At 32.6% G+C, this 27,052-nt stretch overlaps 1 protein-coding gene across 1 annotated transcript; it reads right to left on the reverse strand.

Moving 5' to 3' along the window:
- LOC127868533 (tachykinin-like peptides receptor 99D) lies at window positions 1-26,731 on the reverse strand. Its single transcript, XM_052410378.1, has 5 exons — window positions 26,264-26,731; window positions 4,961-5,143; window positions 4,101-4,251; window positions 2,516-2,712; window positions 1-817 (listed from the first exon to the last, which is right to left on the reverse strand). The coding sequence occupies exons 1-5, from the start codon at window positions 26,662-26,664 to the stop codon at window positions 553-555; spliced, it is 1,197 nt and encodes a 398-aa protein (XP_052266338.1). The 5' UTR covers window positions 26,665-26,731; the 3' UTR covers window positions 1-552.
- Between the last annotated feature and the right edge of the window lie 321 nt (window positions 26,732-27,052).

Below are 27,052 nucleotides of genomic sequence, written 5' to 3' on the forward strand. Positions count from 1 at the left end.
AAACGTACGAAATTTATTGTTTACTACATATAAGACATAACTAACTGTACAATTGCAATAAATAACAATTGAACAAAACAATCTGTACTTCAAACTATTGTCAGTTGTGTTGTCAGTGCGATATCACCTTTTGCAAGCACGTTTTAGTATTACAACAGAAACATGATGTATATGTGTACATCTCACATTTTTACACACGTTTATAACCAAGTTGTTGATCACACATACAATTAACACTAGTTTCATTTCGCATTATTTTTCAAATATTTAGCTCTGATCGTATAAACAACTAATCAATTTAATGAACTACAAACGACCCTGATAAAGGTACAAACATTGTTATCATTAAACGGCGAATCAGAAACATAGTTACCGCTTTTGTAAAACTTCAAGATTGAATGAATGTAAAACTATTTAGGATGTGTATTTAGAATATTCAGTTCCTCCGTGTGAGGCTTTACAACGAATATTCACCAACACGAAACTGTTAATGTTATCGAGCTATTCATCATACTAGTTTTATATCAACATGTTCACTTTCGCACCCTTTTTTCACAACACATTATCTGTCCGTCTAGGTGATCCTCGGCGAACGGTGCTTTGGATTTGATTGCTGCGTCGAGTGCCGTATGATTCCGTGTCCACGTATTCTGCCAACGTGTGCATCGTTGAACCGGTTCGATCGGAGCTATACTTCTCGGACATAGCCCTCGTCGCGGTTGGGAAAAGCGTCCGGCGCAAGCGAAGCTGGGACCTTGACCTCTTGCAACGGCGACACGGGCACCAGCAGAATACGTGAATGAAACCCTCCCGGAATCTGAAAGCAGATATAAACTGGGTGATATTATCTAGCATATATCGCCACGGATATAAAATGTCAAATTTCGCTGTGTTTATATATGCCAAGGACAATAACGATGAATTGCCGAATGAGGATAAGCTGGGTATTGAACATTTTATTACTTTCAGGTCAACATAAAGTCTTGCGAAGATTCGATAAACACAGTTTCAGTTAGAGAACGCAAATTTCGAATTTGACATTTTTATAAAGGGCAATAACAATAAAGTCCCATTAACGAATTGGTTTGTTATTAACAGTTTAAGTCGTGTTATCTGAAATAATGATGTTCATGAAATATGTGTGAAGATTCGATGGTGACTGTATGAATGAGTGAGCGGAAAGAGAAAATGTGGCTTTTGTATTTACATTACAAGATCAATTATTCTGAAATGTCAGTAGCCAATATCCTGGCTGTCAATATTTGCCACCATATAATGTACACATTTTGTTTCAGACAGTTTGGTCAAAGTTGAATAAACGCTGTGTTTTGTAGCAAAACGCCGCCCACCAATCCAAACGCAAACGTAGGTCCCATAATACGTTTCATCAAAAGACGTAAACAATATCTGTTCATTTACAATGTTAATATTTATTTCCTATAAATTGTATTTATTTTCAAGCACATGACAAAACAGTTGATCATACATACTATTTTAGAGTTAATACATGTAGTCATACTCATCTGTAGAAAGGATCACGTATATTGAAAGCCAAACATTAATTGGATATACTGTGATTTCAGTGTAGTTTTCGTGTTGCCATTGGTACTATTAAATAAATCACAGACCTTGAAGCAATAATGGGTGATGAATCAACAAAATAGAAAGGCTAAGGCTGTAGCAACACATGTATTTGAGGCCAATAAGTCCATTGTCAAGAGGACGGAAGTTGCAAAGCGCTGTTCAGAAATATGCAAATGTTAGATTGTTAATTTATTGGTAAAACCTATGTTCAAGGTTTTCAGTTAATATTTACATTTTATTTGTTGCCGATCTGTATATGTGTGTTAATTTGTGTATAAATTCGCGATTTTTATAAATACCTGAATATCATAAGCTCCTGGTATAAATTGAGAAATTGATTTTGAACTTAAATGTCGAAATATACAAATAACATATATGTTAAAACAATACATTTATAAATGTTAAGTTTCCACTTTTAAAGCTTTCATCATAATTTGACATACAATATTACATTTATTTTGTTCAGACATGTTCTGACGATGTCCTTGAAGCATACAGTACAAACGTACAGGCATGCACGCCATATGCAATGTATCGAAGACGCAACGTGCTGTGATATACTCTTTCTAGGAATTGGAACAGCAATTGGAGAAAAAGAAAAGTCTCTACTTGGCTAAATGAAAGCCATAACAGCTATTAATGTGTGTATATATATATATATATATATATATATATATATATATATATATATATATATATATATATATATATATATATATTATAGTCTAAAAATTGGTTAATTCGGACATAGGAACACTTAAACAGTTGACAAATAAGGTTCTTTCAGGTTAGTGACAAATGTTGTCGCCTTATGTTTATTTAATCAAACAATTCTAAATACGCTGCAATATGTAACTAGATTAATAATGCATAAAACGCTTGCGCCAGACTATTTGTACATATTGCACATGTATCACACGGTAGCTCTTACCTAGAATTCATCCATCCATAGATTATCGGGTTATACATGGAGTTACTCATGGCCATCAGATAGATAATTATGTAGATCTGTTGGATGTATTTGTATTCGGTTATAGATCTGTAGTGGCTGGTCAGCAGATAGTATGCGTGCATTGGTAACCAGCATATACCAAATATGAGAACCACCACGAGCATCATTTTAACCACCTGCATATATACAATACAACGCTATGAAGCATTAAATATTCCAACACCATGTTTATACAGTTATATTTTATCATAGTTGATAAACAAAAACACAGCTACGTTCACTTGAAAACGTGAAATGTGTTACTATTCAAAGGTTCGTTGCACTGTTGGTATCTTTCCTTTCTATTCAACTTGACACCATTTTTACAAACAATACAGGACATTATTTGAAATCTCATACTTTTCCGTCAACTGGGCATCGTCTTTCGAAGATATATACATCATAATACGTCTTATCAAACATTTCCGTTGACTTAACCATGCGTTCAAATATACATAAATATTGCCCACTTCTCTCCTCCAAATCCCCACTATTCGTATTGACACCGTACTTGCAATATTTAAAGGCCTATCGTATGTTATAAACCAATATTTTTGAATTAAACCTATCGTATTGAAAAAAAGAGGGCATTATGTAACGTAACGTACAGTGCTGTTTCAGTTGGCATTCTTTTGCAAAAAGATAGATGACATTTATTCCTGTACTATACTTTACTGTATAACATCATGCTGTCTTTCCAAAGTATATAGCATCTTACTATCTTCCGTAGAAACATATTTCTGTTATTCTCGGAACTGCCTTTCCAAAGATACAAGACATTTTTTTCGTTATCGTACTTTATGTTAAACATGGCTCAGTCTTTTTTTTTAAGTAAGACCTTACTTTTATTCCGCTTTCCGTTCATTCTAATGAATATGATCATGCCTTGCACGAATATACATACTTTTATCTTCCGTATCAAACATGTCTGTTAATGACAAAGTCAGTCTTAAAGATACACAGCCTTACCCTTCGTTTCTTATATTTGTTACGCCTTTATCATGTCTTTTCAAGTGAATTAGAACCTTATCAAATGCATCAAATATTACGTGCAAATGTGTAAATCGTCAATCGACATATGTTCGACCGTCATATATCCTCCCAATATAATGACTGTGTGGTCCATTACTTATATGTCTTTATAATTGGCGTACACATTTCCCTACAACATTACTTTTTGTCCCTTACCTTTTTTTTAAATGGCCAAAATTTGTATGTATTATTTGGACTTTAACTTGTCTTTTTTTTTCAGATGTGGTGCCTACTGATTCTTAACCTGAAGAATTTACAAAATATTTTTATAAAAACGAATTCCCTTTTCATTCGCACAATCATTCTTTCTTCGACATGAGAGTGTGTTGCCGAAAGCTAAAGGGCCTTACATATTCGTTTCGGCCTTGCTTCTGTGTTTTGCAAACAGAAATTGCCATATAACTGGTATCTATTATTTGGATACACCTTAGTCGGATCTTTAGATTATAATGTACTATATTGTAATTCAGTTGTCTTATTATTGGTATAATACCTTTCGTTTCGACTTGACCCTATCTCTCTGGATTGACGTCTCCTCCCCTATAGCCCTGCTTCCCCATAGCTCCATGCCAACGCGCGAGTAGGCGGAGACAAGGGTGAGCAACGGTAACAGGTAGTTCAGTAAAAGAAGTAGGTAGTTATACCTGAAACGTGAAAATGTAGGGTCATTAAAACTACATCAGAAGAAAACACATTAACGGTATAAAGGGAAGTTTTGCTTAAAGCTCTGTCTAATCCTTATTTGCTCTTATAGTTTATATAACGAGCGTGTCATTATAATAAGTGTAATAAAAGCACTTAAAAATCAAAATCAGCATTTTCGACATAGTAGTTGTCCATTTATTTCTAATGTTGTTAAGGCTGTCTAAAAACAGACGCAAAAACTTAATGTCATTATTTTTATGTATTCTATAAAATGGGAAACAAAAAACATACTTACATTACGAACGTCGCGGAACATATTTAAATATTATTATGCAACGTGCCGAATTACATTTAAATAAATTCGTTTGCTTTTGTCACGTGTAAAGAGTAATACGGTAATATTGAAGGCAGTCAAACCCAATTGTAAACTATTATACCCATATGATGTTTAAGACTGTGGTATATGAAGCATTTGCCGCGATATTGGCAATACCAGTTTTTATCATTTTTTTATGAAGCAATAAATCAACCTGAATTAAGATTCATATATGAATACAAAAACGTCGTTCTACATTTTAAGCAACGCTTTTAGAAGAATGGTACATCAATACACCGATCTTGATTCACATGAACGATTGACCTCATCTCACAGAATTAACAATATGGCTTGTGTATACTAATAAAGACGTAAACCTGCAATATACTTACGTTAGATCCGTTTCTATTGGCCACGTGATGAAGCAGATCGTACCGGCAAGATTAGAAGCCGTTTCAAAGTAAATTAGATTTGGAAATGCCAATGCTATGGAGAAGAGCCAGATGAAGATTATGGCCACTATCACGTGACGTTTTGGCATGCGTGGTCGAAGCTGATATAGAATGGCGATGTATCTGAAATAACAATAACAAATCTTTATTCCATTTTCAACTTGTTTACAACTTATCAAAAGTACTTGATGTGGCTAGGAATAAGTTGAGTTTAAAAGTTATTGATCGTGATCATTATAATATACTGTCAGATTGTCCATGGCTCTTGTTTCGATATATGTTCATAAACACATGTAAACATGTTTAAAATGCTACCTTATAAAGACGGAAAGATTAATAATAAAAATAATGTCATAACATGGTTAATGTCAATTCAAAAGCTGCTGTAAGCGATTCGATGTATAACAGCAATTATGTTGTGTAATTCCGTTTATCTTAAACGATATTTAAGATATCAACTTTTTTTTAATGCACATAACTTACGTCACTTGCATTTTAACAATTTTTGTTTTACAAACTAAAAATTTTGTGTGCGCTTCAATAGCAATATGTGTATATGTTTATTTTAGGTTCAGTTGGTTCGCAGGCAAGATTTGAATGGCATAGTATATTCAGTGATAAGTCCATATATCATGAGCTAGAATATACTATAAGTTATTAAATACCTCGTTCTATTTAATATTATTAGGTGTTATATACCATGAGCTATTATAAGCAAACATACTAATATAAATACAAGGTATATTGCAAATAAAGTCATTAGCAAATGAGTCTATCAAGTGTGCTAATATGTATCTATTGATTATAATCTATTAAACATCAAAATTAGTAATTCAAGTGTGATTTTACATGTGTCATAGTCGACATAATTTACAATATGATTGATGCAAAACTATAAGAATGATAGACGAAGCCATTGTTTTATTAAGATAACATTATTATCATAGAAAAGATAAAATTCCTAGCTTAATAGTCTATAAATAAAGAATACTAGGAACATTATTGAGCGAAAGTCGCGACGTCTGTATTGTTTTGTTTCTTATAAGCGACATGTGTACTTTTGAACATCGCACGTACATACACATTGCTTATGCAAGTCACTTGATCACATATTGGCGGTACACATAATACAACATCATAATACTGTGGAATTACGTAGCTTGCATTGCGTCATTAGTTTGGTTATTTTATCATATTGCATCTAGCGTCATATTAGCTTGCTTGCGTCTTATCTTTATCACAACAAATGTTTCTAGCAACCATACCAAGTTTCATTTAAGATTCAAATACATGTATACCGGGTATAGGCGGCATCTGTAACCTGCATTTAATTGCTCAGCTACATTATCAACATCAAACATATGTTCTTTTTTTCAATAAATGTACAAGTTATTCATGATTGTAAAAACAATTGACAACAAATGTATGTAAGAAAGACTCTGGGAAACGTTCGTATGCAGCAATTTATAACATTAGAAGGTCGGTGTTTACAAATTCGTCTGCTAATTATAATATCAAGGGTGAATTTTTGTTTTGCAATATTCATAAAAGAAACAATAAAACAATGTTTCGTTAGTTCAGTTTTTTTTTTAATTAAAAGCGATCTTATAGAACGTCGAACAATATACCAAGAGATTACCGATGACGAAATATTTCTTTCAATAAAAAAATTAATTACGAAACTTAATTATTTTGTTAATGTGTATATTATGAATTTCTTCGATTTGGTTGCATATGCATCGAATTTGTGTTTCGTGGATCGCTACCTCGATAATACATATTATATATTTATAAAATACATTTACTTATTTTCGTGTACACAATTGTGCTTATCTTTTCATTTATATTTTAGCTATTAATTAAGAACACATATATTCAAATTATGTATGTGCATGAGACTAAATGATCTTACAATGTACATCGTGAACTATTATAACGAAATGACACTGTTCAATATTTAAACTTGAATGAAAGTCAAGAACAACTTTTCTTTTACATGCACATAAGGCTTTGGTTTTATCAATTGATACAATTGAAAACTTGAAGACATCCACATACGCTTATTTTACGGTGCATTTAAAGCGACGCAACACTTCCAAACAAATGTACCTCGTTATTCAATCTTGTTGTCTTCCATTGTGTGCACACCGGTCTTACTGACTGACCTGTGTACTAACGCGAAAGGAATTGTTAGTAGCACCTATTTTACGAGTGAAAAATGAATGCGAAAGTAGGTCAGGTAATCGTGCTTCTGATAATCGCTATCAGTCTTAATAATGATTCAAAATCACATTTAAACATAGTGAAATAACATTTTCTTAAACAACATTCCGTTTTAAACACACAATAAAAAACGATTTTTTTTCATTATTAACATTTTCACTCCTACGCAGAACTACTTTGGCGGGCGCATAATTCCTCAAATCAGGGGAATGTGATGCGTCTTAGTATAGAGGTGACAATAACGTTGTGACGCCACCATCTATGTATAGAAAGACTTGTACCGAACAGAAGTTACGTGTTTTATTTGCCCTGTGCATTAAATATTTCAATTACATTTAATTTAAAAACACATACACGCATTTTATGATATGATTATGATCATTATATGCATATAACGATTAGACAAACATATGTTAAATCTAAATTTAAAATACTAGAATTAGATTTACTGGGGTTGATATAGGGCCTCAGGATGTACTGACTCAACTTCAGTGTCGATTCGTAAAACATTGGCATTTAACCAAGGGACATGGACATACGAATGAGACGCTGAGGTATTGTAATGCAAATGGGACGAATGTTACACGCACAATCAAACGTTTTTTTTTATTCATGTGTGTTGACGTTGTATAAGCTTGTTTAAAAGAAATTGTACCTTTACACAATTTGCATTAACGAATAAAATTAAATACAATTTATAAAAATTCATCAGATACGAAACTTACAATAAAATAAACACACTTCACTGTTCTGTCAGGAAATACATTATATAAAGGTTACGATTAGCCGACCCCTTTTAGTGAGTTGCCTTAAGAATTGAGCAAAACTCGTCACAAGAGTTAATAATATATGTTGTAGTATTTTGTAGGCGTGCAAACATTTACATTGATTAAATAAACCGTCATTGCTTTTCGCAAAAGAGATGAACGAACTCAAAATGTTGGGCGTCGTGGGCGAGCTTCGAACGGAAGTATTTTTGTCCATTAGTAAACGAACATCATAGCATTTAAATTAACATCGTTTGCTAATACGTCGGTTTACCATGGTACGCAATCCATCTTCATATGATATATAATATAAAATGACGTAAAATGATATAGTATCTATAGTTTATTTCTGTATTAAATTATAAATTACATACTTTACATATTGGTAACTAGCCAAAAAAGACCTTTCGTGTGTTCGCAATATTTGAAAGGTTTATAATACATATGTTTATCAAAAGGGGTGCACAAAGTAAATCTCAAAGTCAAAGTTAACTGATGCGAAATACTTACATAGATTATGTTTCGCATTTTAAATTTTAAATACAGGATTTCAAAAGATGTTTATAGACACAGCGATATATGAATTTAATGTTAAGCAATTAATAAATCGGTTACTTCAATACTGGATAATATACACATTAAATGGATTTCATAACGAGAATGTTGATCAGATTGCACAAACCATTATGCACAGAAGATACTATTGTATTAGGGCAGTTGTACTTCTTATAAAAACTGATGAACCATGTGGCAAATTAATCAAACATAATGAAGCTATTGATTTGCGTCACAATTGATTCAATTTTAGATGTTATTAGATTTGCAATGAATTTGTCGACCGCCTGCAAATACGATATATTCATGACACTCGATATGTGTGTCATGTGTACTTCTGTTTGTTGTACTCTATGACGGACACAAGACACAGAGAGTGTGTTCAATATTTGTATTAGCCAATTGAATGCAAATGTCAAGTATTTAAATTTGATAACCTTTGGTTTTTGACTAGGTATTTACATTTTAACAAATCAAAGCACGTCACATATTTAAATATAGCAGAGCAATGTAAATGCTTTATGATTGACCAAGTTCTTAATTCAAATAAAACGTCCATTTTATGTATTGAACGTAGTAATGTAGTCACATTTAGAATAGTCGTAAGCAGTTGTATATACTCAATGACGGACAAGTTATACATGGTTCATGTTAGTTATATAGATTAGCGAAACAAATTAAAAAAAATAATTAAATATATTTTGCTATTCTTTTGATATAACTTTCATTCATGCAATATAACTATGCAATTCACACCAAATAGTGTTTTCCGGACGACATATGCATGTATTTTCTGATAGTTTAAATAATTGTTTGATTTCAACTGCAAATATTTACAATAAGCATATTTGGTGTTTCGCCTATACGACGATGTAAACTAAACAAATGTCAATAGCGCGCATGTGCATCAAAGAGGCTCCGAAAGGTTTGCACACAACAGCTTCTTTTCACGTTGAAATTAGTTTTTTGCTGGTTTATAACATAAAACAAATAAAGTAATGCTTTTTATATTGTATATTTGCAATAATCAGACAGTTTAATCATTTACGAACGCTGCTTTTAAATTTGAATTGGGATTTTGGTGTGGATGTGTACTTCATTTATTTTCCCCAGAAAGCAATTGCATGCGTTTTGGACTTTCAATATAAACATAATATTTGTCTGTATTATATTCCATTTTTAAACACCATTCAAACCGTCCTTATAATGAAAACGCTTTTTAAATGCGAACATTAGTGACAAAAACACATAGTTTATAACGTCCGGAAAATACTACTGTCCGGTAAACACTCGCCAACCAGTATTTAAATACAACTGAGCAAACTAAAAGATCAATGATCGGCCAAGTTGCTAATTCACATGTCTGCTTCTAACTGGTTACTTTGGCAGTTTTAGTCTGTTGGCGATATGTATTATTTTTCCAAATGCTCTGAAAAAAAACAAAGATTGAGGGGAGCAATTTGAAATTCAGCCAATCGAATTTGAACTGTAGGACTTTAATAATATCGTGTTTCATTGAGTTTCTTTGTAATTATGCAGTATTGTTTAACATATTGAGGTATGTAAAATGTTGATTTGTTTACTGTTCTACATATTTTTTTTTCCTCTTTAGTTATATCTGTGGCATATAAGCATGTTTGTATATTCGTGTTTACATATTGCCAATGTACTTAAGGCGTGTTATAGTAATTGTATATATCATTTATTGTAAAATGAGTTAATTTGTTCACACGAGACAACACTTAACTAACACATATCACATATTTACACTCAGATTCATGTTGATTATATACGTTTGAGATCGTTCAGGAATACATTTAGCATTGTTCAAACATACAAACGATATAGTTAACACATTATACTACACAGATGCACCACTGATATATATACAAGTCGAACATAACAGTAGTGTTTCAATATGCTTAATATGTAGCTCCATGTGAAAATACTCACAAAATACAGCGAACAAAACATTAGCAAACGCAACACAAAATTGCTTTCTATATGACGCTATTTCCAATTTTACGTTTACGTGTCAGGAGCTATTTAAATTATTGTGATACTTTTAGATATAATTATTCCGGCATTCTATACCGTTGATGTCAGTAGCATAAATCCTTCAGAAAACACCACAGGTCGGTTACATCTCCAATTAACAACCCTTTAGTAACAATGGAGACGCATGTCGCCATAAAACAGTTGTGAACTGTTAACAGAAATCTTTATACTGATAGCACATGCAGTTTTATGACGTAAAGACGAAGTTAATGGGGAGATACCTATGAAACATGCATATTTGATGAATGATACCTATGAAACATGCATACTTGATGAATGGCGTTAAGAGGATACAGAAACACACATTTAGAGTGTTTATTATTTTATGTTGCAAGACGAGAAATATCTGTGATTAACAACTCTTATTAACTGTCTCACTGCAACGGCTCACATCACAAGCGATACTATACAGAAACAAATAAATATCATTTGCATACGTGGTTATTGCTTCTGCATACTATATTTAAATGTACCTAGTAAATTCAAGTAAAATACATAGTGGTCGTTTTAATGGGTCGTGTTTGGTAACAAATAAGGGCTGAGATACAGTTACAATACACTTGTGTTAAAATGACAGAAAAAAAATTAACGAAGTTAATCGGTAATGAATATATATATCTACATATTATTATAACAAATATGCAACGTGCGAATCCTAAAAGCATCAATTGTATAAACCAATTAACCATTACCTTTGTGGTAATTTCAAAGACACTTTAACTACGTTATGTCACCGTGTAGATATTTAGTTATTCTTCTAGTCGACAAATGTTTTTTTCAAATAGCAAAGCCGTAAACAATATAAAAAGAATGTACCGATTTGTGTCCGAGATTCCATTCTCATTTGTCCAACAAATTAATGGCAACGCATTCTTCATCCAAATAACATAAAGAGTTGCTTTAATAAATAAAAGCACTGTAGTGCAATTAAAATAACGTGAAGCTTTTGGAAGTTGTTGAACAAAAAAGTGCACAACGATTACACAAACAATATTAAAACTGGGGTCGTTCACTTCAAAGCAGTGAGGTTTAAACCGGCTTTAATTAGCTCCAATTATGGTATAGAGTTATTTATTTAACATTTAAGTAAGAATGATAATATATATCGATTCAAATTTTAAAGCAGTAATAAACATACGTTTCAATTGATAATCATTTAACTACCAATTGATAACAGAGACACCAGAGCACCAACATTTTATTATTTTTCTATGCAGTTTAACATCAGCTCTTGTGCAAATATGGTATATAGTATTTTTATTTGTGTATGTCTTTAATAATGGTTAATTAAACTAGAATAAATAAACATCCCGCGAATGTGTATTATGTGCGTAATGTCAGTAATTTGAAAGTGTTATGGGACGAATAAACAACAAAAGCTATATATGGTACTAATTACCTAGTAAGGTTTCCCGGCTGTGGTACGTAACGAAAACCACACCCTAATGTTTGTAATATTTCCAAGTACGTTTTATAAAAGTAAATATACCTAGAGTCCTAACATAAAGTACGAACGAGATAAGTTATTATACATGAGCATAAGCATTGTTTACCAGATGCAACACTTTATCAAGAACGTATGCAGACAATACGCCCTTCGAAAACATTATGCAGCCAAATGTATAAGCAGAACACGTTAACCATTTGATTCAGCAAAACTATGCCTGCATGCAGGATGAGGAAAATCAATCTTCATACTGTCAGTTTGAAAATGAAATCGTGAACAACAAACATAACATAGTAATACAACCAGAAATAAGGTTAACGATATCGTTTAAATATTTGTGGAGAATATTTTAACAAAATGTATTATCATTTAACAGCACGTCATCTGTCAACCGTATCTTATTAAACGACAAAAAACAAATGTACGCAACATTATTCAACAAGAATAAACATTGGTTAAACATTTTATTTCTTACAATATTAAATTAATAAGTAATTTCCGTACTTGGTGTTTTGCCATCAATTAATTAACTTATCATAATTCTTAAAATAAAACTAAAATAAAGATCAAATGTGTAAATGTTTTAAACTGATTATGCTACAATTAATATACATTTTACATTAAACAACTATAGCGCTTCAATCTTATTAATTGTATAAGTAAGCACTTTACAGTGTATAACGTGTTTGCATCAACGAATGTTTTTTTATGTCATGTATATGTTATACCATCTAAAATCTTAAAAAGGAGAAGGTATATCCTGGTACGAATAAAATGCCCAATATTGTAGTAGCTGCATCCTACAATGTGCTCTTGTGAACGCCTTAATTAAGTGTAATGATCGTTTAATAAGTGGAGATATGTGTAAATATTCTTATGAGCAATTACAAAATGGCTGAACTGTCGAAAAAAAAAAGATTGAATTGCATACATATTACCCATGCGTCTTTTCAACGAGATAATGTATTGCTTTGTTTATGGTTCATCAAGAAAAACTCCGAACTTATTTAGCACTAGATTAGCATATTAGATTTTGCGAATAATCGACATGTACTTTAAGAAGTTGAAAGCTCATTTATTATTAGAATGTAGAACAAACAGTTAAATACCACAAATCAGTAATTGTAGATATATTTTGTTATAACATGCTGCACAATTACCCGAAAACATAAAATGTTATATTTGCATTGGAATCATGGGAATATAGCCCTTTCTCCTTAAATACGATAAATATATGTGAAATGTGTGTAAGTATTGATTAATTAGCATGTGCATGCCCTGTCGTATATATACTGATAAGTTAAAACTTTAGATGAACTACAATACGGTGTTTTATAGAAATGTTGTTTTATATGGAATGATACGCCTACCAAATTCATATTTCTAAAATCACAGAATTGCAATACTTATTTATTGTTTTGGTAACTTGCTATGTCCTTTTGTGTTTACCTTTAATGTTTACATGATACGAATAAACTTTCTGTTTGAATCGTCCACAATTCAGTAATATAATACATTTTAAAATATCCATAACACAGAGAGGTTCATAACCTCTGAAAGTTGATTTGACGCCAGTCAGACCCGCAAGTTTCGAAAACGTAATTACTTCGCATAATATCGACATTTGTTTTATCGATAGGGTTGCATTTGATCTGCGGTAAAGCATGCTGAAATTAAAATTAAAACTGTTATCTCTGACGTTCATTCGACATTCGGAACCATACATTACTTTCAACCTGATCCAATGTTGTACAAAGATAAATGCGTTTTGAAATAATAACACTATCATTACATGAATAGCGCCACTTCTTGCGTTGTTGTTAATCAGCGCAATGTGTCCGTATGGATAAGTATTATCGGACATATATGCTTAATGTTTAATGAATAGCGACTTAACGGTAAGGGAATTACCTAGAGCTATCCGAATGTAATAAATTAATATAAATATAATTGATTTAGATATGACACCAATACATAAATACGATTACTCGCGAATCAACCGATTACTCGCTGAAATTTAATGATGTTCAGATAAATGATAGCCGATCTCTGGCCCATAACACATATCCAGCAGCTGTTATCATCAGTGCTGATTCGACACCTCATACCTTAAATAAAAGTAGGTTCAACGTTTAACAGCAGTGCGCTTAGAAGAAGTACCAGTAGTGTGAGAGGAACGTTGCCGCCTTTTTTATTCTAACAGCATACCACAATTAATGTAGGAAACAGAGTTAACGAACTTAATTTCAAAGATGCCTTTAAGTTAGTGAAGTTGAATACAAGCATTAGTAACGGTGGTATACTCACCTACGCATGAATATTACTTTTGCATATAATTTAACATTTGATTGTTAACCGGTAAAGCAGAAATAATTTTTTACTTCAATTAAACAAATATCACATATATCATAACACTATTACTGTTTTATATTTTATATTTCTTTTTTTTTCAATCGGTTTAAACCACCATTGTATTTCTTCTTTGACCGTGCACAGGCGATGGCCACTAACTTTATCACTTACTGTGCGTTTGTGTCTGTTATTTATTTATATCTTTTGTGTATGCTTGCTTTTTCTGTAAATTGCTGGGTTAATGCGAGGTTAGGGAGAATCTTAAACAGGTTTACATTTCAAAACTTTTTAATTAACAGTTGCGAGGAGCCGACAAAAACTTTATTTTTGATTTTTCTTTTAATTTAAATGTCATGTTGTATATTTTTCCTGGCGTATATGGGCGATTTTTATGATTTTTTCTTATATTTATAGCTAACTTATGTTCACAAAAAAGTCTTTACTTCTAAAATATCTGTGAAATTTTTTATTTAAATATTTATTGGTATTTGTATATAAATTTTACATCAAAGTAATATATAACTCACTTAATGTATTTCGGTCATCTAATGGAAACACAGATTTTGATTCAAAATTGAGATATACTGCCTTGTTTCTGTCTAGGGTTTAATAATAATTGACAAATAACGCAGCTGAAACTGTTGGTAAACATGTTGCTGTATTATATGATCGAATCGTACACAACATGCATTGAATAGGCAATTTATCTCGACAATGGCTTCCTCATTCAGAATGTCAAAAGTTATTATCTTTAACAAGAAACATTTGTGAGTGAACGAAATTCTGTGATAAATGTTTTTCGTAGATAATAGTGTTTTAATATTATGTGAACAATGTTTTCTATTTCAATCGACCAATGTAGGTAAATGCTGTTTATTGCCATCATTGGAAAACGAATGGATGCCGTTTAAGTTAATACCATGCAAACATACGCGACTAGACATTTTTGCAATGATTTACGAGCATACTGCTTTGTACTTACTACTTACTTTGCCTGGGCATTAACCTATTCGTAGCACTGCCGCTTGCTAATTATTTCTTACGATTAAATATATAATACCGATCGGCTATTGAGAATGTATTTACCTTAACCCGAGCGAATGTAACGTTATCGAGGAATAATGAACCAATTACATCCCTCTAATTGGCCGATAAAGTATGTGAAGTGTACCGTAAGTTTGGGGAAATATACCACATATACGTCGTGACTATTCAAAGATGTAATCTAATCACATAATAATGAAAGTAATGATTGTTTCGTATTAGATTCCAGCATTGTATTAGATTCCAGCATTGTATCGACCCACACGCACTATTTGTAGTTTAATGTTAAGACAATAAGATAAAATACGTTAAAAATGTACAACTCCAAATATTCAATATTCATCATTTTGAAAAATGTTTTATACATCTTAGATCTGTTAATCGATTATCAATTGTTATCAATCATTGTTGATTAATTTAACTGAACAAAGCTTCCAGGCGCATTTGCCTCTTACATTTAAAATTGTGAATTCTCACTGAGCAAACCTACACAGCTTAGTTAAAAAGCGACACATGTGGACACAATGCGAATCCAGTTTACCATACATTTTTTCGAGCCAAGCAATTATTTCTTGCAAAATATAATACCATCTACTATTATGTGTTAATATGAATATGTTTAAGTCGAGTATACTATTTAATTAATTAAGATAATCGTGAAATGATTCTCAATTTAAAACACGTAGTACATTATTAAATCAATATATACTTATTCGAAGGTATAAAAAAGTAATATTTGCAATGTGTTTTAAAAAGTCATATTTTTATCTCTAGTAGTATGATTTCGAAGATGGTTGGAATACATTACAATTAATCGTTAATACATAATAATATTTTAACTTCACTTTAAAGTTATATTTGAAAAGTGTTTATATTTGTGCTTAAATCAATATATATTTTTTTTATCGGACTGCGTGTGAACTGATTATTGTTTAAAGCAAATCTTCAGTATTTTAATGTGTTTTTAATTCCCAATATTCTGCAATTTTGAAAGGTAATTTCGTTCCAGAAACTTCATAAGTTTAATATGATTTTTGCATAAAGAAAAGACTGAGACATAGGCGCTGGTAAATAGAAGTGAACGCCATTCTAGACGTGGTCTGAACACTTATATTGTTATTAATTATACAGATGAATACACGGGTATTAATATCTACGATAAAAAGTGTACATGTCTACTTGTAGTGAATGCAATATGGGTCCAATAAATAACTTAAGATAATTAAGCCAAGATAATTCTTATCTTGAAATATTATGTTTGGTTAGTAGACGAGCTAGTATATAGATAAACCCAAATCAATATTAAATAAAGTGCATGATTTATATGCAACGTATAACTAATCATACGGTATCCCGACCAAATGACTTTTCGCAATACAATACAATATGTTCGATATTATAATAAATATTTCATTAATATTAGTCAATAAATGCAACGTTGCAGTGTATGGTTTGCCCCGTTTTTCGTTGCAGGACCACCCCCTGTACGCCGATAATCCAAACTGAGTTGGATAATTCAGACTGAAGAAAAAAATGTCGGCCGAAACTGAAACTGAAACTAAAGGTAGGTGATTATTTTATCATTTCTGCTAATTTAGTAACTATAAGGACGTAATTGTTCTACACATGTGATAATAAATGTCTGACACACACATGCGTTTTGAGGCTTGCAATGATTTAATAGTTTCCTAGTAAAAAACGATACATTTGTCTTCGAAAAATGCTTATTTTCATGAAATGCGACCTATGTATTGAATTATTTACACGTTAATTGACACAAGGGCGAACAAAACTGTAACAAAGATATGCCAAATTATATCATAAATGTCCTTTAAAGTTTTAATTTTAACAAATAGTGTGTTTCTGTGTTAAATCATGTATTTGCAGGACGGGTATAAAAGTTTATGGATAACTCAAAACTGACATGAACATTTCTGTGGATAATAACCAAACTCAAAATGGATAATTCACAAACTGCGATATATTGAACATGTTTTCCAAAGACAGGTTGGATATTATTCTTTGGACACAACTTTTTATAACCAAAAACTCACACGATGTGTATAATGGAATATAAAAAATACTTTCAACGAACATCAACATTTATTTATTTGTTATAATGAAAACAATTTCAACGGAACTTGCATATATATACAATTGAGATTAGACGCAAAATAAGCATGCGAAATTTGCATTCCACGTACACAGAGATGCCATGACACGTGTTCCATGTCAGTTTGGAAAGCATGAAAAGCATAGAAATTAAAAAATGTCCCTACTTATTATTTAATCACTTGATTTAAAGGGATTCGAGTTGAAGCTGCAGGTTAAAGTCACACTTGCCCCGCTGATTCATGTATTTGTCACCATTAGAGGTTTCGAATATAATTTGAGGCATTACTGATCAGATTTATTATACATTATGCTTATATATTACTTTGATAACGTTATTTTCAATAGTGAGTTGCTGATGGTGTTCATCTATGTTTTGTGGAGTAATATCAGCATATATTTTTGTCCGATAACCGAATTTGCCAGTTGTTTCATTTAAGGTAAGTTCTCTAATTTTTAAATTTTCTACGTAATGGTTAGTTGTGTTATGGATTAGTATTTCTTTCAGGCATTTAAAGGACTCTGTACAATAATAACATATGCTGTTTTCCATTATCTTCTGTTTTACCTGAAAAGAAAACAAAATCATTTGTATGATGATTGTTTAACAATGTGCTAAATGCTTGTGTTGTCAGCAATTAAATAAATCTCGAAATATTTTACAAGAGTGTTCATTTTACATAGATCTTTACATAAAGATATCTTGCAGTGTGGTCATTATCCATCGACTTCCTAATGTTAGTTTGGAATTATCCATACACTTGTTAGGTCATTATCCGATTTGTATATTCTTGTCCCAAACAAGTACGATTATATTGCGTTTTCGAGTATTTACGCCATTTAAATTTTGTACATGCATATATGAAAGGTTAATACATAAGTCCAAGCATTAAAACATTAAAACATTCGATTATAATTGTTTTTGGCCTAAAACTTTCGACAATTTCATTTACTTTTTCCACATTTTCAAACATATTCATCTTATTTCAATGTAATTGTTTTTTATAGTTATGGGTTTATTAGCGCCTTGTATCTGGAAAATAACATTTTATCAAAAAGAAACGTTTAATACACTACGTCTAGCGCGATTTCTGCCATCTTCAACACTCCCACCGTGGGCAATTTTTCGTGAGCGTGAAGAATCACCGCGATCTGAAGGTGTTTCCATCATGATAGATCGCGTAGACAGTGGCTGAACACCGCGGGCGTTGTCGGGAAATCGATCTCACGGTGGACCACCGCGAGCCACCGAGGAAATACAGGTAAATGTGAATTAACATGTATATTTCGATATTGCAGACCGTATAATTTTTGCAAAGTTCTAGAATGTTTTGTTACATTTATATATACATTTGTATGCATTGTAACTTGATTTTTAACAATCGTCATTATTTTCTATTGTTTACCCTCGTTCCAGAATCATTTGACATTTACATCGAGCGTGATGTACTTTATGTTTTGTTTCTACAGTTTCTGCGTGAAGATTTACTTGTTGTTTATTTAAAGAATTGTTTGTTTCTGTCAAAATTTCCGACAGAAGTGAGAAGATGCGTTCAGATACCATCTGTTCTGTTATGTGTAAATGGATGTAAACAACAAATTATCCATTTTATTCGATAAAGTAAATTCATGTCGACATCAAATTCTCCATTTTATTCGATATAGTAAATGGATGTAGACATCACATTCTCCATCAGTATTTCGTAAGAAAACAATCGTTTTATTCGTATTGTAATACAGCACATGTACAATAAATAGACATACATATCCATGTAAAATAAAATCATATTTATAACATAATCAGTATTTAAATGCATGTTTATAATATAAATAATAATCTCGTCAGCGTTGTTACTATGTTCATTATTTTCCGAAAATCATATTCTTAGTCGTATCTGAAATAAAAGAGTAAAACAGTTTTAAAAAAGCTAAATGTGAAATTATGATTCGTTAAATTCATCGCGATTTCTTAACAACACTTCTTATCGATACTTTATAAATTTGATATACATAGTATTTGCTGAATGCACAATATTATTGTAACACAATAAGTAAATCAATATTTACCATAATATTATGATTTCTTTTTTTACGTTATTTTACATACAGTGTATGTTTCAAAATGAACTTGTTATTGAACAAAGAACAGGTATACAAATAGTCACTCACTATTATGACAACTGATCTTTTCGCATGACTATGATATTAAAATATCGCGGAATTTAATACTTACTCCGGATGTCTCGAATTTGTAAATGTACATTTATTCGATCCAATACATGTAACAAAAGAAACAGGAAATTACAAAAATAGTCTGAAATCAAATGACAAGTACATGTAACATGTTTGTATGTAATTGTTGGCGAGATATTTATGTACACAAACGAGCAAGGGTTTTCGAAAGGTTAACAAAAAACAAATCTTTAATTAAGAACAACAAGGGAAACTTCATGCAGAAACAATTGAAACAAAACCTGAAGCATGAAACGCAAACTATACTCACGCTCGATGTAAGACATGTCAATGATTCTGTAAAGAGGGCAAACACGAGAGATGAGTTGAACATTCGATGATTTTATTATGAAGTGCATGTAATACATGTTCATGCAAATTTTACAAAAAATATTATACGATCTGCAATGTGAATGAACATGTACATTTCGATATTGAAGACCGTACATTTGTATAATGTTGTTGTTGCACATGTATTTCACCGCGAACCACCTAGACCGTGGTGGTCCACCGCGATTGCGTTGGTCCGCCGTGAGATCAATTTCCCGATAACGCCGAGACTGACACCGCAATTCGCCACGACGAAATCATCGTGTTCAACGGTGTATCGCGGTTAGATAGTAATTGTCCACTATAGGCTGAATCACGGTGATGAGTGGTGCATGGCAGAAATCGCGCTAGACGTAGTGTATGTCACAACTTACCTTAAATAAACGTGTTCTTAGAAATAAATAACTGGAGTCTTTATTTATGTCGCCATTTTTTCTTCAGTTTGAATTATACTACTCAGTTCGGATTATCGACGTACAGTGGATGAGGACGTGATTAATAAAATGACTGATTGCATTTTATCGTGTTTTTTTGTTTCTTGCGGGGTATGATACATGTTATGTTTAGATCATTGTATTTCTTTTTGTTTCTTTGCAGTACCCATTGACGATGCTGGAACAGCAGCGTCCAAGGTTTGATAATCACCTAAAAAAATCTCACAGTGGCCATCTATGTAAAAGACCGAGCCAGTCCGATTGAGATAACTCGATTTTTCAGTTACTTCCCTTGGGCATACTCCACTGCGTAGAAGCATTGATAACATTCTCCTAGCAGAGTTGTCGTTCGTGTTTCAACATTCAACAATGGCCGCCTTAACGAGAGTCTCGATTAAAAACTTTCTTACTGCATACATTGGCTTGTTTCGCTATTTAGAAGCTGTCATTTAGGATAATTGAATTATTTATTCACTAAATCTCCGCTTATGACAACAATAGTTGGAATTCGAAGGATATATACTCGATGTGAATGAATGACTTTCTAGATCGTAACAGCTTGACACGGCAAAACTGGCATACTGATTACTGTTTTTTTTAGTTATCAATATAAGTCACATTGTGCTTTATAAATTGTATTCGAGCATTTTGCGACTTATTGAATGACTATGATACCCGATATCAACATTTCATTGGGAATTTGCAGATCACCAAGCTGTCCTGAGATTTAACATTGAATTCAAACTCTTTACTGGTTAGTACTCTTTTTTTAGTGTTAGTACTTTTTATCATTTTAAAGTTAAATGAACTGTGTCACAGTAAAAGAGACATTAACCATTTCAGTGCGTGACCGAATTTTAAAGGCCTTTGCAAACAGTTTGGATTCAGATGAGACGCCACAGAACGTGGCGTCTCATCTGGATCCAAACTGTTTGCTATTCTGATAGTATTCTTTGAAAGAAAAATGAAGAAAATGCTTATTTTGCAAATTCAGCAGACGACATTTTAGCAGACGAGAAATTTCCCAGCATGCAAAGGGTTAAGGCGATTGTGGCCAGTTTGGATCTAGATCAGCCAGCAGTCGCTTGAAAGCTGTTTGCTTAAAAGCGTTTTTCTGACAATAACAAATAATTAAACTGATTTGACTGCGCTTTTCCTGTGACCTGGCTCAAATAACAGAATTGTCATTAATCAAATTATTTATTTCGAACATTAATCAATTGTTTTTCTTGTCCCTCGGGATCAATGACTCCAGCACTTTCCTGTTGAGAATTGAATACTGCTAAAGGCGATGCTATGGGGCGTGAGAGATGTTGCACCTTCCAGTATCGCTCGATTGTTCATTGTCGGCTCGGGTACTACGTACATGTACCCCGGGTACTCTTAAGTATACATACATGTATCCCGGGTACGGTAAATATACTAAAATGTACCCGGGAAATTTAACCCTAAATCAGTCGTTGTCGACTATTTTTTGTAATAATTATATATACACATGTATGTCAATTTTCTGTAGAATGGCCTCTATATTATCGGAACACATGCTTAAAAAGCATGTTGATGCAGTGTTTTTTGAAGAGAAGTGTGTTTTAGATAATCGGTTGCGCGTTTTACGACATTGGATTTTTGGCGCAAATACAACTCGGGTACAGTCTAATATGAACCGAGTACAATTACGTTTATTTACCGTACCTGGGGTAAATGTGAGTATACTTAGAGTACCCAGGGTACATGTAAATATACTTAAGAGTACCCGGGGTACATGTAAGTAGTACCAGAGCCGATAATGACCAATCAAGCTCCATTATCCGTCATGAACCGACTCAAAAAACCGAGTCGGCAATATTTGACTTAATTTTTGGTTTGGTTGCTCTCGAGGGATCGAAAATTTCAGAATCTTCCTAAAAGCCCTACGGGTTTGATCCCCAGAAGCGACATTGAAAACTAGCATACTTTGTTATCTAAAAGGTTGCTAAACCTGATATACAATGATAATGTGAATTTTCTCTCACATGATGTTCATCAGTCATATTATATAAAAACTTACAGCAGTAGTAAACAACTGGACAATAATTAATGAACGCATCTTTCATTTGTCTTTGACACTTTGATTTTGACATGGCCTAGATTTAAATATGTGACTGGACTTTACCAGCACGCTTGTAACAGAGCTAAAGTTTAAATGTACCATTGAAGATCGACTTAATCCAGATTTGCTATTATAGACGTGTGGAAAGTTTTAAGGGTGTGACAAGTAAGCAAAAATTGGTCATTACCCACAGGCCACAACAGATCTATGACTGTATTAAAACAAGAAAAATCAGTGCCTGATTTAGATTTCCTTAGATAGTTCAATAAAAACTAATTTCATAAGCCTGGTAACAGTTTAACGGTAATGCTACCAATGTGTCACACCAGGGCCTTGACTTTAAAATCTAGGACATGCATGGTAATTTCTTCATGAAATCAGGACACAAAATTGTATTTTAAGTCCTTAATTGACCTGGCTATAGTTCTCAGATTATTATAAGCTCAATCAGTATATTTATATCATTATTTATGCTTTGTGTATTGTTATCATGTACACAATCAAGCAGTTACATGATAGCAATAAATAATATCAAAGCTACCCATACTATAAGGGTCATTGACAAAGCATATGGTCAAAATGTGAACACATTGAGTGTAATCGCCCTCTCGTGCCAGCAAAAACAACACGTTGACAGGTTGTCATTTTTCAAGTTCTACTTTCACTTTCATTTTGTGATATCAAACTATTAACAATTATGTGGCTGAGAAAAATATCGCCATTGCTTTTTATGCTCCCGGTAGGGTGGCCTATATCAGTTGAACTGTCAGTCAGTCAGCCAGTCAGTGTGTCAGTCTGTCCGTCCGTCGGAAAACTTTAACGGCCATAACTTTTTTTATATAGAACATAGCAACTTGATATTTGGCATACATGTGCATCTCATGGAGCTGCACATTTTCAGTTGTGAAAAGTGAAGGTGGAGGTCATCCTTCAAGGTCAAATGTCAAATATAAAGCGTCTGTCTGTCTGTCCGAAAACTTTAACATTGGCCATAACTTTTTTCAATATTGGCGTGCATGCGTTTCTCATAGAGCTGCACATATTGATTGGTGAAAGGTCAAGGTCATCCTTCAAAGTCAAAGGTCAAATTTTGCAATATTGAAGATAGCAACTCCATATTCGGCATGCATGTGTATGTAATGGAGCTGCACATTTTGAGTGGTGAAAGGTCAAGGTCATCCTTCAAGGTCAAAGGTAAAATATATGGGTTCAAAGCTGCGCAGCAGGGGGCATTGTGTTTCACAAACACAGCTCTTGTTTAATATATTTTCTGCACATTTCTTCAAAAAACTTACATCAATACGCAATTTTCTTCGTTAATTCAATCATTCCTGACAGACTTGTGTACATATTTCGCTTACATTTTGACGCGCGTAGGTAGGACCGCATTACCGCTTCCGAAATGTGTATTCATACTATTGCCTTCGAGGAACTTATCTTATGTTTGACTGAAAGGGCCGAACATGTGCGATTGTGGGTCAAGTTCCCCACAGGTACTACTTTCCCGTTCCCCCAAATTTTTGTCCGTACCTAAAATTTTTCGTACCCAATTTTTTTTCGTATCCAATTTTTTTTTTTTGTACCCAATTTTTTTTCATCCCCAATTTTTTGTTCGTACCCAAAAAATTTTCGGTCCCAATTTTTTGGTTCCCAAATATTTTTTCGTACCCAAATTTGTTTTCATACCCAAATTTTTTTCGCAAATTTTTTGTACCAAATTTTGTTTTCGTACCAACATACACACTTGTGGTAATTGTGGTGATGTAGATAAACTTAACTTGATGCTTTTATATCCATCCTCTCAAAAGCATCGTCACACCAGTACTGTCAGTACTTTGATTTGTTAAAAGGTCATCAACGTGAACGTAATTGGTAATTTACTTTTAATCATTCTTCAAGCATTACATAAAGATTTGTTTTTTAACTAGCGCTATTTTGTTTCCTGTTATTTCGTATATTTTGTAACGAATGACGTGATTTAAAGCCCATAAACACTCAAAATCAACGAATATTTCGTACAATAATTTGACAAATAAAGTAAACACATAAAAAAAATCAACTACAGCAATAGGCATCATTCGAACGCTGATTGTGGTCTGGTAATATAGATTCTAACAAGAACCTAAATGCTATATTTTGTTGTTTTTTATAGGACAATATATTCAACACATGTTCATGTACCATATTAGTGTTTTGTGTGTCGTATGAATAGCTATCCTGTCGGGAAATTACAAGGAAATATATTGTGCCACACGTAAATAAAAATGAGCATTTTGTATTTCGTTAAATCAATGTTATCATACCACATTTAGCGTTTAATTTTTGCCTATTGCTATGAGAAACATTGATTATTTATGGATACATTTTATTTTACGAAATATTTTGCGTAATATTCGTTGATTTTATGTATTTATGTCACTGTATATGATATATGTAAACACTTAAATATTTGCGTAAGAATAATAGAAAAAACGACCAAGATTTCATAAGAGTAAATATTTAATGTGACATAATTTGACATTCCCTAGAACATAATACATTTTTCCTTTCACGATATGCTTAAGAAAAAAATCAGACGACTTGTAGCGTATGTTTGTTAACTTGATACAAACTTATTTATTACAAGCACGGTCTTTGCGTGAAGAACACTCATCAGAATAGCCTTTTTAAATTAACATAACTAAATAATATTTAGTACAGTACACAAGTCTATTGGTTATAGCAAGCTATCAATTGTCAAAAGTCTAACAAAACACAAAAATAATCGGTTATGATAAAATACTAATATAAATAATAGTATAATTGGGTCCTGTTCCATTGTGGAAATTGTAAAAACCTTTTACAAGAAATAACCGAAGACGTGTTACATTTTTCTCCGATATTAAAGCTTAAAAACAGTCGAGCCAATATTGTCATATAACGGTTAACATAGAGCGTAGATGAATAATGATATTTTTCCAGTAATCAATTGCAAATTGAAATGTTAGTGCATGGGTAATCAAATCAGGACATTAATTGTGTTTCCCCGCCTGCAATTAGGTGAAATGAACTCTTGGAAAACTAAAATGAAAACGTCGTTTTCTTTGGTCAGTAAACCAATTGTTGATAAAGAATTGTTATAATAAACAACCACCATTTCTTCTAGTTATAAAACTGTTTCATATGTGTCGATGTATTCAAGCATATGTTAAACAGAACGGTATATGAAGGGTAAAATCAAACATATTATACTCAATTTAACTGTAACAAGAATAAGCAATATTAACTATTAATCTATTTAAAGCCATCTGATAACTGGGCAGTTGTGAATGGAATGTCTTATTAATAACAAATAAATTGATTTTGCACGAGATATCTCGTCAGTTTAATTTAAACAGAAGCTGTGGTAAACGTCGGCACACACGCGAATCTAATTGCAATTAACGTTGAAGCAATCATTTCGCTGGATATAATATATATATATATTATATTATTGCTAATATCAAGTAAGCCATTTTATCAGTAATTAATTTTCATATTGCATTAAGGTGCGAACAGACAAACAGATCAACAATTCAAGCCCTATAAACCTATATTACAAATTCAAACTGTCGCACTTACCTGTCAACGGCAATGGCCATGAAGGTAAGAACACTTGCAGAGATAGTACACGGGGATATAAAACACGATAGTTTGCAAAAGAATGTTCCGAACCACCAGTCTTGATACAACAAGTATAGAAACGTAAACGGAAGATTTAATTGAGAGATGAGGAAATCCGCCAGAGCCAGGTTGACAAGGAAATAGTTGGTGACCGTTCGCATGCGTTTGTGGGCCAAAACTATCCAGATGACGACAAGGTTTCCGCCGGCAGAAATCAGCAGAATCGCAGCGAATGCAAAGTAAAATATCGTCTGTTGCCACCATGGTAATACGAACTGGTATGGGTCTTCTGGTTCGCGTGTCATCTCTGTAACGTTCATCGTCGTTGACAAGGTATAAGTGGCGTTCGAGGCAGACATGTTTCAGTCCCGGGAATGAACAAAGGCCACTAGCTCTTACGTTCGACGTACACACAGTTGGAAATATGGCGCCAGCGTTGTTCTGTAAAGTCGGGATTATAGTTATTTCAGAAGTAGAATAAACAAAGTGCTAAATGCTTAAATAATTGATTTTTGTTTCAGATAAAAGCACAAGCTCTACTTCATATTTTTATACGAATTAGGTTTAAATGGATACATAAAGTAAAGAAATCATTATAACAAAAAAACATAGAAATAAATATATCTTAAATCACTTTCCACTATGATACATTTTGATACAAGTCAAGTTTTAAACTGAAAACCGTTCACCTTATTCTAAATGAAGAAATACAGCTGCATTGCATTTGTAATGTGATATTTGCAATAT

Source organism: Dreissena polymorpha, chromosome 2 (genome assembly GCF_020536995.1).
Source record: "Dreissena polymorpha isolate Duluth1 chromosome 2, UMN_Dpol_1.0, whole genome shotgun sequence".
Classification (NCBI taxonomy): Eukaryota; Metazoa; Mollusca; class Bivalvia; order Myida; family Dreissenidae; genus Dreissena; species Dreissena polymorpha.

What these genes read in the sequence shown, in the direction of transcription:
- LOC127868533 (XM_052410378.1), bottom strand. Translation starts at nt 26,664, where the DNA reads ATGTCTGCCTCGAACGCCACTTATACCTTGTCAACGACGATGAACGTT. An exon ending in ATGGCCATTGCCGTTGACAG is followed by an intron (nt 5,144 to 26,263) that starts GTAAGTGCGACA and finishes TTGTTATTTCAG; the next exon opens with ATACATCGCCATTCTATATC. An exon ending in CCAATAGAAACGGATCTAAC is followed by an intron (nt 4,252 to 4,960) that starts GTAAGTATATTG and finishes TTCACGTTTCAG; the next exon opens with GTATAACTACCTACTTCTTT.